The sequence below is a fragment of the Lampris incognitus genome, chromosome 2, assembly GCF_029633865.1.
Source record: "Lampris incognitus isolate fLamInc1 chromosome 2, fLamInc1.hap2, whole genome shotgun sequence".
In the NCBI taxonomy this organism is placed as follows: Eukaryota; Metazoa; Chordata; class Actinopteri; order Lampriformes; family Lampridae; genus Lampris; species Lampris incognitus.
Genome location: NC_079212.1, coordinates 43,197,972 through 43,211,219, shown reverse-complemented (window position 1 = coordinate 43,211,219; position 13,248 = coordinate 43,197,972). Strand labels below are relative to the sequence as shown.

Sequence of the window (13,248 nt, the reverse complement as noted above, 5' to 3'; positions counted from 1 at the left end):
CACCCTCATCATGTCCACTCCGCAGTGCGGTTAGCAGTAGACTATGGCTCAAAAAAACTTGCTCTTTTTGCTTTTATTTAAGTATAGGCCTTGGTCACTGTCCTGTAATCAGCCCTGGCATTCAGTGGATAATATCCACCGATATAAAATATCCACTGATATAATAATAAATACCTCTCACCCCGGTTCTCACGAGCACCCCCTATACAAGACATTCTGCGACAATGATTTTAAAGTACACTTGATGTGCAGGTTCGCATTTATTCAGCACGGGAAAAGTATGACAAATTTGGCATTCATAACTAGAGGCTTTAGAGTATTACTTAGAAATTCACAGCAATAAACCATAGTTTTGAGACTGTCTCTATCCAGGAAAACTGATGACTCTTTCATTAGAAGACCAATGAGAAGTAACCTGTTTTCCATGATATACCCCAAATCTGAATACATAAAAAAACAGAATGATCAAGACTATGTGACAGCTACCATGACAAATGACAGCCACATAAATAGAGTAGTCTCATTTATTGCCACATTCCTCGTATAATACAGTGTCACGATCGCTCATCAACCATTCCCCCTTTACTTTAATCTTTGGCTAGGGAAAAAAAACAATGTTTATCTCAGTTAAATTAACAATCCTAACGGTTTGAGATTATATGCACGTTCTTCATGAAAATCCAACTTTCATGTGATGTTGTAGAAAGGGACAAGGCATCCTGATAGACAAAATGTGTCAGAGAAGGAAACTTAACTGCATATACCAGCTTGGTATCAAACCAACTCCAAATCCAACAAAAATATCAATAGTCATGCTGTTTGTTTCGTTCTTATTCAAAATGTATACACATATGGACATGTTATTCCAAGCGCGCACACAAACACTAAGTCTCAGGCTTGTTTTCAACATTTGCAAAGAAACTTAAGAGTTCTTTTGGAAAGGTCATCCAATGTGATTGAAGAATCTGACTATGTGCAAAACGTCGTCGTCAGTGTTGTTCACTGGAATCTAGAGCAATTGCAAGTACTTTTGGCCTCATTCCAGTCTATATACTGAGAGTGTTTAGGGCTGGTACTAATGTAACAGCTTCAGGTAGATTCTGATTCTGGTCGTAGTTTCCTTTGGCTTGGAGAACTTTCTGCCGATGCCTATCCTCTTGACGTTTCTTTTTCTCCTGGCGCTGCTGCTCTTTCCTTTGCCTGTTAGAGACCTAGGAATGAGGGATTTGGACACCAGAGTTTACAAAGACACAAACAGCCTTGCTTCTGTTAAGAATATCACTATTGTAATTCTAAATTGATTTAAATGACTTCACTTCTCAACAACTAAAAAGACATGTATTGTTAAAAAATGAATGAGTGAAATGCTATGCAGCATTTTCATTAAAATCGTTTGATGATAAAAATATGCCTTATTTCTCCGAACATAGGTTTGGCATTTCCTGATACACTCTTACCTTCGGTTTGTGTTGATTGCTGCCCTCTTGTGATTGCTTCTGCTCAGTGCAGTCTATGGCTCCACCTGTACAAGCTGGGCAAGTTCCTGAGGCACACTGGCCCTGGCAGGGCTGGTCTAGCAGAGCGCCCACCAGCCAGTCAGCGTTGATGGTGGCCGCACTCAGCTGGAGCAGGTTCTCCTCTTCAACTGAGACAGCCAAAACAGACATGAAACTATCCTATCACTGGGGCTAAAGCATCACTGTCAAGAAAATGGTCTGGCTGATTAGAGAGTAAATATTTATGCACTCAGAGATAGTTGCACAGTTATATTTGCAACCTCTAGAGTCAAACATTTACCCCTGCTGGCCCAAGATTGAATCCTGCTAGGATCTTTATCTCCTGTGTCCCCTCTACTGTCCCCCCCTCAGCTTTCTGCTTTTCTAAACAAATAAAAATACTAAAGGTGATTTGCCCGCCAACTCTCATTTTTCTTTTTTTGGAAGGGGGAGGGGGATTTATATGACCTCCATACCCTTTAAAAAGCCAAAGAACTTCTACTCAAAGACATGGCTATAGTGTGATCAACAGCCAGAGCCAACTTTTTACTGCTTAATCTTTTTTCAGAAGCTGTCCGAGTTGCGTGAAGGAGGTAACCGCAAGTTTGTGCAATCACTGGGACTTCACTGGCAAAGTTTGAGAATTAGATATTCATTTATTACACCTGAAAGTACCATTTGGAATATGTGAATGGTTGATATGAAGCGGTTGTAAGGGAAAACGGTGTTAACAAGCCAGTGTGTTTATTGGAGCAAAGGGAATGCATTAGACATAAACTTATGAGATATTCAGTGAAAATTATCAAATAAAACTTCATGAGAGAAGTTTCCAGCCAATTGTTCGCTTTTTATTTTTTGGGATTTTCCCCCCTTTTTCTCCCCAATTGTATCTGGCCAATTACCCCACTCTTCCGAGCCGTCCCAGTCACTGCTCCACCCTGTGCAGATCCAGTGAGGGCTGCAGACTACTACATGCCTCCTCCGATACACGTGGAGTCGCCAGCCGCTTCTTTTCACCTGACAGTGAGGAGCTTCGCAAGGGGCACGTAGTGTGTGGGAGGATCACGCTATTCCCCCCAGTTCCCCCTCCACCCTGAACAGGCGCCCCCGACCGACCAGAGGAGGCGCTAGTGCAGCGACCAGGATGCATACCTACATCCGGCTTCCCACCCACAGACATGGCCAGTTGTGTCTGTAGGGATGCCCGACCAAACCAAAGGTAACACAGGGATTCGAACTGCCTTCTTTGTGTTGGTAGGCAACGGAAGAGACTGCCACGCCACCCGGACTCCCGTTCACCTTTTCTACAGACAAATCACTTCTTCCTAAAGAATCACTCCTCTGTTAGTTTGAACCACAGTTACTCACCATGGATTTCCCGGTTTTTCACAGAGCTCAGGATAACACTGTCCTCTTCAAAAGCTGTTGTTGAAGGTGCTGTCCATCTGTCCCTCTGGCCATCTCCGAACTCGCGCTGCTGGCCACGTGAATTCTGCAGATTCTAACAAGACCAAAGAAGACATTGGAAATCACAATGATGAATGGTAGGTCAGAATGTGTAAAATGGATTGTCTCTTAGCAAGCATCCAAGCAGTTAGAGCGGAAATATGAAAAGATACATACTGTGAAAATGAAACTTTAAAATTAATCAAGAATTCTTGCTGGATGTAAGCGTGCCAAAGAAACAACAAAGACAGAGCCAGCACTTACAACTGTCAGTAGTGCTGTCTGTCTGTCAATGCCAATATGTGTGCTGGTACACCTAAATCATTCATTCATACATTCATTATCCCAACCGCTTATCCTTACTCAGGGTCATGGGGATGCTGGAGCCTATCCAGCAGTCATTGGGTAGCAGGCGGGGAGACACCCTGGACAGGCCGCCAGTCAACACAGGGCCAACACACACAAACACGCACGCACGCACGCACGCACGCACGCACGCACGCACGCACGCACGCACGCACGCACGCACGCACACACACACACACACACACACACACACACACACACACCTAGGGACAATTCAGTACAGCCGATTCACCTGACCCACATGTCTGTGGACTGTGGGAGGAAACTGGAGCACCCAGAGGAAACCCATGCAGACACAGGAAGAACATGCAAACTCCACACAGAGGATGACCCGGGACGACCCCCAAGGTCAGACTACTCTGGGGCTCGAACCAAGGACCTTATTGCTGTGAGGTGACTGTGCTTACCACTGCACCACTGTGCCACCCACCACCTAAATCAAATGGACCCATTATTGATGTAATTAGCTGCAACTGTGCAGCTTGCCATTAAGGTTTTTTCAATACTTTTAGTATACAGGATACACTACCTTGTCAAAATTATCAGTGCACTTTAGTGCAAAACTTGCATTTTTTTTGCAAACTATAATACCTTGGAAACTAAATAAGATGCAGATGTGCTGTGAAGGAGTCCAACAAATCCAATAACATAGCAATCCACTCCTTAAACAAACTATTCTTTCACTGATTGAAGAATTCTGTTTTTCAGTGCCTCCCTACTCTACATTCAAAAGCCTTCCAAATGTTTCACTGGCTTCAGATCTGGGCTTTGTGCTATGCAATTAAGTTCCCTGACATTGTTGTCCCGAAACGACAAACATAAAATGTTACGTATGGGGCCTGTTCTACAGAACTACCACAGTGCAAGACACAAAAAGTTGTTCATAACATCAAGAGGTGGCTTTTATGATTCCTGGCACTATGAGCAGTGGTCCAAGGCCACTCCAACTGAAACATCCCCGTTCCATCACACCATCATCTCTAAATGTCACTGCTGGGACTTCATACCCTGGTAGGAATCGCTCTCCAGGCATTCTGCAGAACTACAACCACACCTGTCCATTTGACTGAAAGCGTGTATGTTGTGATTCATTGCTTCACAGAACAGTTTTTTTTCCCGTTAATCCAGAGTATATTTGGGATCCAAGGTCATTCCGACTGAAACGTCCCCATTCCATCACACCATCATCCCTAAATCTCACCGCTGGGATTTAACACTCTGGTTGGAATCACTCTCCAGGCTTTCTGCAGAACCACACCTGTCCTTTTGACTCAAACTGCGTATGTTGTGAGTCATTGCTTCACAGAACAGCTTTGTTCCCCCATTAATCCAGATTATATTTGTGACAATCACCCTAAAAGGCACACTACAATCATCTCTCGCTGAAAGTCTGTTACTTATATAAAGTACCCCAAGGCATGTACCCCAAAGTACCCCACAGCATTTTTCAGTCATCATGTGGAATGTTCTCAGTCTAACCATCATTTTATCTACAATTGGAGGGGTGTCGCGATATGTCTGGTAAGGAATTGTAAGAATATAATATCATATTTGAAACATCAACTTCAAAACTCCCTCATCATTGCCATTTGCCACTGGGGTTGCACAAATAAAACAGGGGATAACATAAGGGAGCTTTTTATTATTATTATTATTATTATTATTTTAATAACAGCCTTTAAATCCTCACTTATATGGTTTTTTGAGATCAGGACCAGTACCCATCTTATTTTCAATGACTATTTAAGGTTTTTCATGACATTTTGATTCGTTTTTTTCCTCTTCTGAATAAGCTCCATGGCTATAAAACTTCCAATCCCCTGGTTTGCAAAGACATCAGGAAGCCTGATGATGGAAAGGTGGTATATTTTAGGTACCTCTATGCGCAGCTGAGCAGGACTTTCTGAGTTGTCCCCAATCCGCCTCACACTGTCATAATGGTCTCCATAGCGATAAGCGATGTGTAGCTCTCGGCACAATTGCTTCTCTGCACCATTTATCTGTATTAGTAACGTAACACATGTACTGCATGGTGTTAAAACAGGAAATGAGACCATTTAACACACAATATATGAAATCATATGATGTCATTTGAAAAGCTTTGCCTGCGCTGTTTCTCCTACCTCCCACAGTGGTGTGTTGAGCTGATGAATGACTACTTTTAGCTGTCGACTGCGGGCAAAAGCAACAATAGCATCATTGCCAGCAAAGGTACCAGGCTGAGCGAGGTTAGACACTGTAAGGTAAAGTATAAACAAATAGGAGAGTCACAATGAAACTCAAAGAAAATATATTTTTGGTCTTTGTCAACAAATTAAAGAAAGGTCCTGGATTTAAAACTGAGACATTCTCTTACAGTGCTGTGCAAATGGTACATCATCTTCAACAAAGGGCTCAAAGTCTTGGCGATGGGACATCATGTACTGGACAGTCTCCTGGCGTAGCCGCAGGTGTCCTCTGGAGTGACCTTCTAACTGGTCACCCAGCGCTCTGAACAGACAGTTCCTGCAGGTAAGACAAGGACATAGCCTGGTATTTGTCACATATTATAATGATACCGACTGACTTTATGGCTAAGCCTTACAAAGCTCAACCCAAAATAGGAGGTTACTTATTGACTTGATTGCTAAGCTTTACAAAGTCTGACCCAAAAAGAAGGGTGCTTATTGATATAAATCTGTTATCATAAAAGATTCATATGCGTTGGTATGTTGTCTGGAGCAGAGAAAAATAACCACAAGATTACTTCCTGTGAAGCAAGTTGAATCTACAAGCAAGTCAGCCACTTAGTCAGCCACTTAAGTCATTCATATGCTGTGTTTATGCTTGCGAGGCTACTGCTGACCCAGCTCCTCTCACTGTACAGAGAACTGTTATTTTTTAATATATAATGTGCTCTACAACCCAGCCACTGAGGATGCACAAGCTAGTGCATTCTCAGTGCCGGTCCCAAGCCTGGATAAATGGGGAGGGTTGCATTAGGGAGAGTATCCGACGTAAAACCTTTCCCAAATCAAATATGTGGATCATAAATCTGATTTCCATATGGGATCACGGGTTATCAGCGACCGCCACCGGTACTGTTCGCCATCAGGGTGCCGATGGAAACTATGCTACTGTTGGGTGAAGGAGAAGAAGAGAGGGAAGACACGTCCAGGTGCAGTGAGAGAGGAGGAAGGGTAGGAATGGGGAGGTGAGAGTCGGAACTTTGAATGTTGGCACTATGACCAGTAAAGGGAGAGAGCTGGGTGATATGATGGAGAGAAGGAAAGTAGATATATAATGTGTGTGAAAGAGACCAGGTGGAAGGGAAGTAAGGCCAGGAGCATCGGAGGTAGGTTCAAACTCGTCTACCATGATGTGAATGGGAGGAGAAATGGGGTAGGTGTGATTCTGAAGGAAGAGTATGTCAAGCGTGTGTTGGAGGTGAAGAGAGTGTCAGACAGTGCTGAGTATGAAGCTGGCAATCGAAGGTGTGATGATTAATGTTATCAGTGCGTATGGCATATGACGGTTGGGTGTGAGATGGAAGAGAAAGAATAATATTTGAGTTGAATCAAGTGGTGGAGAGTGTACCCAAAGATGAGAGAGTGGTGATTGGAGCGGACTTCAATGGACATGTTGGTGAAGAGAACAGAGGTGATGAGAAGGTGATGGGTAGGTATGGTCAAGGAGAGGAATGTGGAAGGTCAGATGGTGGTGGATTTTGCAAAAAGGATGGAAATGGCTGTGGTGAATACATATTTCAAGAAGAGGGAGGAACACAGGGTGACGTAAAAGAGTGGAGGAAAGTGCACACAGGTGGAATATATCTTATGTAGGAGATGCGATCTGAAAGGGTTTGGAGACTGCAAGGTGGTGACAGAGGAGAACGTGGCTAGGCAGCATCGGATGGTGGTCTGTAGAATGACTTTGGAGACCAAGAAGATGAAGAGAGTGAAGGCAGAGCCAAGGATCAAATGGTGGAAGTTGAAGAAGGAAGACTGTTGTGTGGAGTTCAGGGAGGAGTTAAGACAGGCGCTGGCTGGGTGGTAGTGAAGAGCTGCCAGATGGCTGGGCAATCATTGCAGAAACAGTGAGGGAGACAGCTAGGAAGGTACTTGGTGTGTCATCTGGATAGATGAAAGGAAGACAAGGAGACTTGGTGGTGGAATGAGGAAGTACAGCAAAGTATACAGAAGAAGAGGTTGGCAAAGAAGAAGTGGGATATTCAGAGAGATGAAGAAAGTAGACAGGAGTACAAGGAGATGCAGCATAAAGCGAAGAGAGCTGTGGCAAAGGCAAAGGAAAAGGCATATGGTGAGTTGTATGAGCGGTTGGACACTAAGGAAGGAGAAAAGGACTTGTTCTGATTGGCTAGATGGAGGGAGCAAGCTGGGAAGGATGTATAGCAGTTTAGGGAGATAAAGGCTATAGATGGAAATGTGCTGACAAGCAAGGACAGTGTGTTGAGAAAGTGGAAGGAGTACTTTGACGGGCTGTTGAATGAAGAAAGTGAGAGAGAGAAGGTTGGATGATGTGGGGATAGTGAATCAGGAAATGCGGTGGATTAGCAAGGAGGAAGTGCGGGCAGCTATGAAGAGGATGAAGAGTGGAAAGACGATTGGTTAAGATGACATACCTGTGGAGGCGTGGAGGTATTTAGGAGAGATGGCAATGGATTTTTTAACTAGATTGTTGAACACAATCTTGGAAAGTGAGAGGATGCCTGAGGAGTGGAGAAGAACTGTCCTGGTACCGATTTTCAAGAATAAGGGATGATGAGCAGAGCGGTAGTAACTACAGAGGTATAAAGTTGATCAGCCACAGCATGAAGATATGGAAAAGAGGACTGGAAACTACACTACCGTTCAAAAGTTTGGGATCACCCAAACAATTTTGTGTTTTCCATGAAAAGTCACACTTATTCACCACCATATGTTGTGAAATGAATAGAAAATAGAGTCAAGACATTGACAAGGTTAGAAATAATGATTTGTATTTGAAATAAGATCTTTTTTACATCAAACTTTGCTTTCGTCAAAGAATCCTCCATTTGCAGCAATTACAGCATTGCAGACCTTTGGCATTCTAGCTGTTAATTTGTTGAGGTAATCTGGAGAAATTGCACCCCACGCTTCCAGAAGCAGCTCCCACAAGTTGGATTGGTTGGATGGGCACTTCTTTGAGCAGATTGAGTTTCTGGAGCATCACATTTGTGGGGTCAATTAAACGCTCAAAATGGCCAGAAAAAGAGAACTTTCATCTGAAACTCGACAGTCTATTCTTGTTCTTAGAAATGAAGGCTATTCCATGCGAGAAATTGCTAAGAAATTGAAGATTTCCTACACCGGTGTGTACTACTCCCTTCAGAGGACAGGACAAACAGGCTCTAACCAGAGGAGAAAAAGAAGTGGGAGGCCGCGTTGCACAACTGAGCAAGAAGATAAGTACATTAGAGTCTCTAGTTTGAGAAACAGACGCCTCACAGGTCCCCAACTGGCATCTTCATTAAATAGTACCTGTTAGAGCCTGTTTGTGCTGTCCTCTGAAGGGAGTAGTACACACCGGTGTAGGAAATCTTCAATTTCTTAGCAATTTCTCGCATGGAATAGCCTTCATTTCTAAGAACAAGAATAGACTGTCGAGTTTCAGATGAAAGTTCTCTTTTTCTGGCCATTTTGAGCGTTTAATTGACCCCACAAATGTGATGCTCCAGAAACTCAATCTGCTCAAAGAAGTGCCCATCCAACCAATCCAACTTGTGGGAGCTGCTTCTGGAAGCGTGGGGTGCAATTTCTCCAGATTACCTCAACAAATTAACAGCTAGAATGCCAAAGGTCTGCAATGCTGTAATTGCTGCAAATGGAGGATTCTTTGACGAAAGCAAAGTTTGATGTAAAAAAAATCTTATTTCAAATACAAATCATTATTTCTAACCTTGTCAATGTCTTGACTCTATTTTCTATTCATTTCACAACATATGGTGGTGAATAAGTGTGACTTTTCATGGAAAACACGAAATTGTTTGGGTGATCCCAAACTTTTGAACGGTAGTGTAAGTTAATAGAAGAGGTGATGATTAGCAAGCAGCAGTATTGTTTCATGCCATGAAAGAACACCACAGATATTATGTTTGCTTTGAGGGTGTTGATGGAGAAGTATAGAGAAGGTCAGAAGGAGTTACACTGTGTCTTTGTGGATTTAGAGAAAGCATATGACAGGGTGCCAAGAGAGGAGTTGTGGTATTGTATAAGGAAGTCAGGGGGGGCAGAGAAGTATGTAAGAGTGGGGCAGGATATGTATGAGGGCAGCGTGACAGTGTTGAGGGCATGCAGTAGGAATGATGGATGGGTTCCAGGTGGAGGTGGAATTACATCAAGAATCGGCTCTGAGCCCTTTCTTGTTTGCAGTGGTGGTCGACACATTGACGGATGCGATCAGGCAGGGCTATTTTCGTGGATGACATTGTGATCTGTAGCGAGAGTAGGGAGCAGGTTGAGGAGACCCTGGAGAGGTGGAGGTATGCACTGGAGTGAAGAGGAATGAATGTCAGTAAAGGCAAGACAAAATAAATATGCATGAACGAGAGAGGACAGTGGAATGGTGAGCATGCAAGCAGTAGAGTTGGCAATGGTGGATGAAAGAAAGAAAAAAGAAAGAAATCCCCTTTATTTTGTCATTGTACAGGTTACAATGAAAGTTGTTTTCTGCATTTAACCCATCCTATTGTATAGGAGCAGTGGGCAGCTGTGGTGGAGTGCCCGAGGACCAACTCCAGTTCTTTTTCCTATTGCCTTGTTCAGGGGCACAGACAGGAGTATTAAGCCTAACATGCATGTCTTTTTGATGGTGGGAGGAAACTGGAACACCCGGAGGAAACCAATGCAGACGCAGTGAGAACATGCGAACGCCACACAGAAAGGACCAGGGAAAGCCTAGTGTTCGAACCCAGGACTTTCTTGCTGTAGGCAACAGTACTAACAACTGGGCCACCGTAAATACTTGGGGTCAACTGTTCAAAGTAAAGGGGAGCGCGGAAGAGAGGTGAAGAAGAGAGTGCAGGCAGGGTGGAGTGGATGGAGAAGAGTGTCAGGAATGATTTGCGACAGAAGGGTACCAGCAAGAGTTAAAGGGAAGGTTTACAAGACGGCAGTGAGACCAGCTATGTTGTATGGTTTGGAGACAGTGGCACTGATGAAAAGATAGGAGGTGGAGATGGAGGTGGCAGGGTTGAAGATGCTAAGATTTTTGTTGGCAGTGACGAAGAAGGACAGGATTAGGAACGAGGATATTAGAGGGACAGCTCAGGTTGGATGGTTTAGAGACAAAGCAAGAGAGGCAAGATTGAGATGGTTTGGACATGTGCGGAGGAGAGATTTTGGGTATATTGGGAGAAGGATGCTGAAAATGGAGCTGCCAGGCAAGAGGAAAAGAGGAAAGCCAAAGAGGGGGTTTATGGATGTGGTGAGGGAGGACATGCAGGTAACTGGCATGACAGAGGAAGATGCAGAGGACAGGAAGAGATGGAAACTGATGATCCGCTGTGGCAACCCCTAATGGGTGCAGCCGAAAGTAGTAGTAGTAGTAGTAGTAGTAGTGTGCTCTAGGTACAATCAATGCATGTAACCAGATCCATTAATGGCTTAAGTTAAAAATCATATTTCTTTTCTAATGCATTAAAATGTGTCCTGACTAAAATTAAGGAAAGGCAGATATGTAAAAACAAATGGACATGTAATGATGACAGTTGTGCTTTTTCTTTGCTGTGCGGAATATGAACAAAAGACAAAGGTCTAATCAGAGGGTATGATTTGGGAGTCAACCACTGAAGTTAGTGTCTTTATGCATGCTCTATAATCCAGGTAAGAAAATCAAAGACGGTTGATTCAACCTTCTTTCATTTAAGTTAGTCCAAGTAAAGAACAGGACAGAAAACTACATGGCCCTGATTCTTGTCAGTTTTTCTCATAATAAAAGAAAGAAAGAAAGACCCACTAAACAAGTGATATTGCTAGCATGCTGGTATCCAGCGGTTTCAGTTTCCTTGTTCACATGCAAAGATTCATACCATGTAGAATATATGAAATCTTACGATCTACTCCTTGTTTGGGGATATGTCCAATCCATTGAGCTGCACTCATTTTGTTACAACTCTTGATCCATCCAGAGACTATCATGTGTAAAATGTAAATTATCTGGCTTTTTTTTTTATCAGGTGCGTGGAGATATTCAACTGAAGGTGGGATTATTATAATGACTTTCCTTCCGTGACGTAAAGGGCGGAAGGATATTTGAACGGCTTGCTGAGTCTGAACTTTTTTCAAAAGTTTTCAATTTGGCTGCCCACAACAAAATGACTGGGTAGTTTTTCTTCAAAGTTTGTGTGTTAGTAGGCCCATCAGAGACTCAAATGTATATGCAAAAACACTGAAAAAGTGAGTTTTGCATAATAGGTCCCCTTTGAGCAGAATATGTCTCCAGCTAGCTTAAGCATCATCTCTCTCTGGGTCTCACCCATCTCCAGGGACTTCTCTTAGCTTGAGCCCCAGTGCCTGGAGCTGATTGGCGAAACTAACAAACTCCTCTCCTTCATTGCCATCCTGTGGGCGGTTTCTGCGGTCCTTGGCAATAGCGCGGCGTGCTGCCCGCTCGTCCCGTTTACGTTCCACATCACCTTTCTTGTTTCCGCGAACAGGTTTCGATGTCTGCTTCCTGGACATCGTGGCTGCCACCGTCTCTCAATAGCAAGCTGATTGTGGTGCTGTATTGGCAAAGGGATTACTTGCTTCCGCCCATCAGGAACCTGATGAGAGTTAGACATACACACAGACACACAGTGGGAAGCAGAGACAGAGAGAAACTATTACGCTTGTTTACAGACAACATAACGAACATATAACTTGGAATAATCCGAGGCTACAATGTGCACTGTGCGTATTAAGGTTAATTTGAGGTCAGTGACTGAGGCTGCAATCTCTGCAGCCCGGCCTTTAATACAATTATGGTCAAGAGACATTAGCTGTGAAACAACGATATGTCAGGACGTGGCTTACTGTAACTTCCAATGGCGAAATTCTACAGAGCCAGTCCACAAAACGACTGACAGGAACTAAGGTCAGCTCTACGAACACGTTGTGCTCAAATGGCATCCACGTTACTACTCAACAAGCTTTACGCTGGATGCGCCATTTGTGCCGTTAACTGTGGGCTAAGCGTAGAGCTCGACTGGTGTTCTTTATAGACACCCAGGCTGGCAAACTACACAACTAACTAAGTTAACAGCCGATAGTGACGGGCTCATCTTTACTCGGGACAGCACGCGTTTGTCAACGTCAGTCAGCTAACTCTAGCCGGCTAGGTGCGTAAACTAGTGTACTATTGCATTCAATTACGTAACCAAAAACAACCAGCGGTACTTTGCTGTTTAAAACCTTAGGTAGGTAGGAGGCAAATAGGGATGACTCTGAAGCGCGTTACTTACATTCAACAAGCTGTATGTGGCGAGACTTGGTTGGCAATGTCTTCGCCCAAAACAAATTAGCGTGTGGCTCGTAACAACTGGTTTTGTTTACACTTCGGGTTTCCGGACATTTACTTCCGTGTACGTCACGAAGTACGGGACGTTGCATAGGCCAAAATACTGACGCGCTAAAGGCGCAAAAGTGAAAGTGCACCAAAACATGGAGCAAAACAATTTCCGTATCTTTAATATTTGAATTTGGTCAATAGCGATTACCCAAATAAATGCGCAAACGCGTAGAGCAAAACAAGGTCCGTATCATCTATATTTGAGTGTAATCTATTGAATACTATTTTTTTGCAGTTTTGATAGCATTTAAACGTAGACATTTTTGTTGTGTGAGTTTGTACTCATCACTTTTATTGGCAATATGACCATCCATATATTGCTGTATGCAACTATGTATGTACATACTGTATGCATATATGTGTGTGTGTA

At 43.5% G+C, this 13,248-nt stretch overlaps 1 protein-coding gene across 1 annotated transcript; it reads right to left on the bottom strand.

The window, feature by feature from the left end:
- Positions 1-254: 254 nt before the first annotated feature.
- On the bottom strand, positions 255-12,876 carry otud3 (OTU deubiquitinase 3). Its single transcript, XM_056274649.1, has 8 exons — positions 12,772-12,876; positions 11,805-12,093; positions 5,665-5,813; positions 5,432-5,544; positions 5,186-5,308; positions 2,865-2,997; positions 1,458-1,645; positions 255-1,211 (listed from the first exon to the last, which is right to left on the bottom strand). Exons 2-8 carry the CDS (start codon positions 12,008-12,010, stop codon positions 1,047-1,049), a joined length of 1,077 nt encoding a protein of 358 aa, XP_056130624.1. The 5' UTR covers positions 12,011-12,093; positions 12,772-12,876; the 3' UTR covers positions 255-1,046.
- Between the last annotated feature and the right edge of the window lie 372 nt (positions 12,877-13,248).

Bases quoted from the DNA above. Each gene is read 5' to 3' on its own strand.
- otud3 (XM_056274649.1), bottom strand. From the start codon at position 12,010: ATGTCCAGGAAGCAGACATCGAAACCTGTTCGCGGAAACAAGAAAGGT. The intron at 5,545-5,664 runs GTAAGAGAATGT...TTTACCTTACAG, and splicing joins TGTACCATTTGCACAGCACT to TGTCTAACCTCGCTCAGCCT. The intron at 1,646-2,864 runs GTGAGTAACTGT...TGGCTGTCTCAG, and splicing joins GAAAAACCGGGAAATCCATG to TTGAAGAGGAGAACCTGCTC.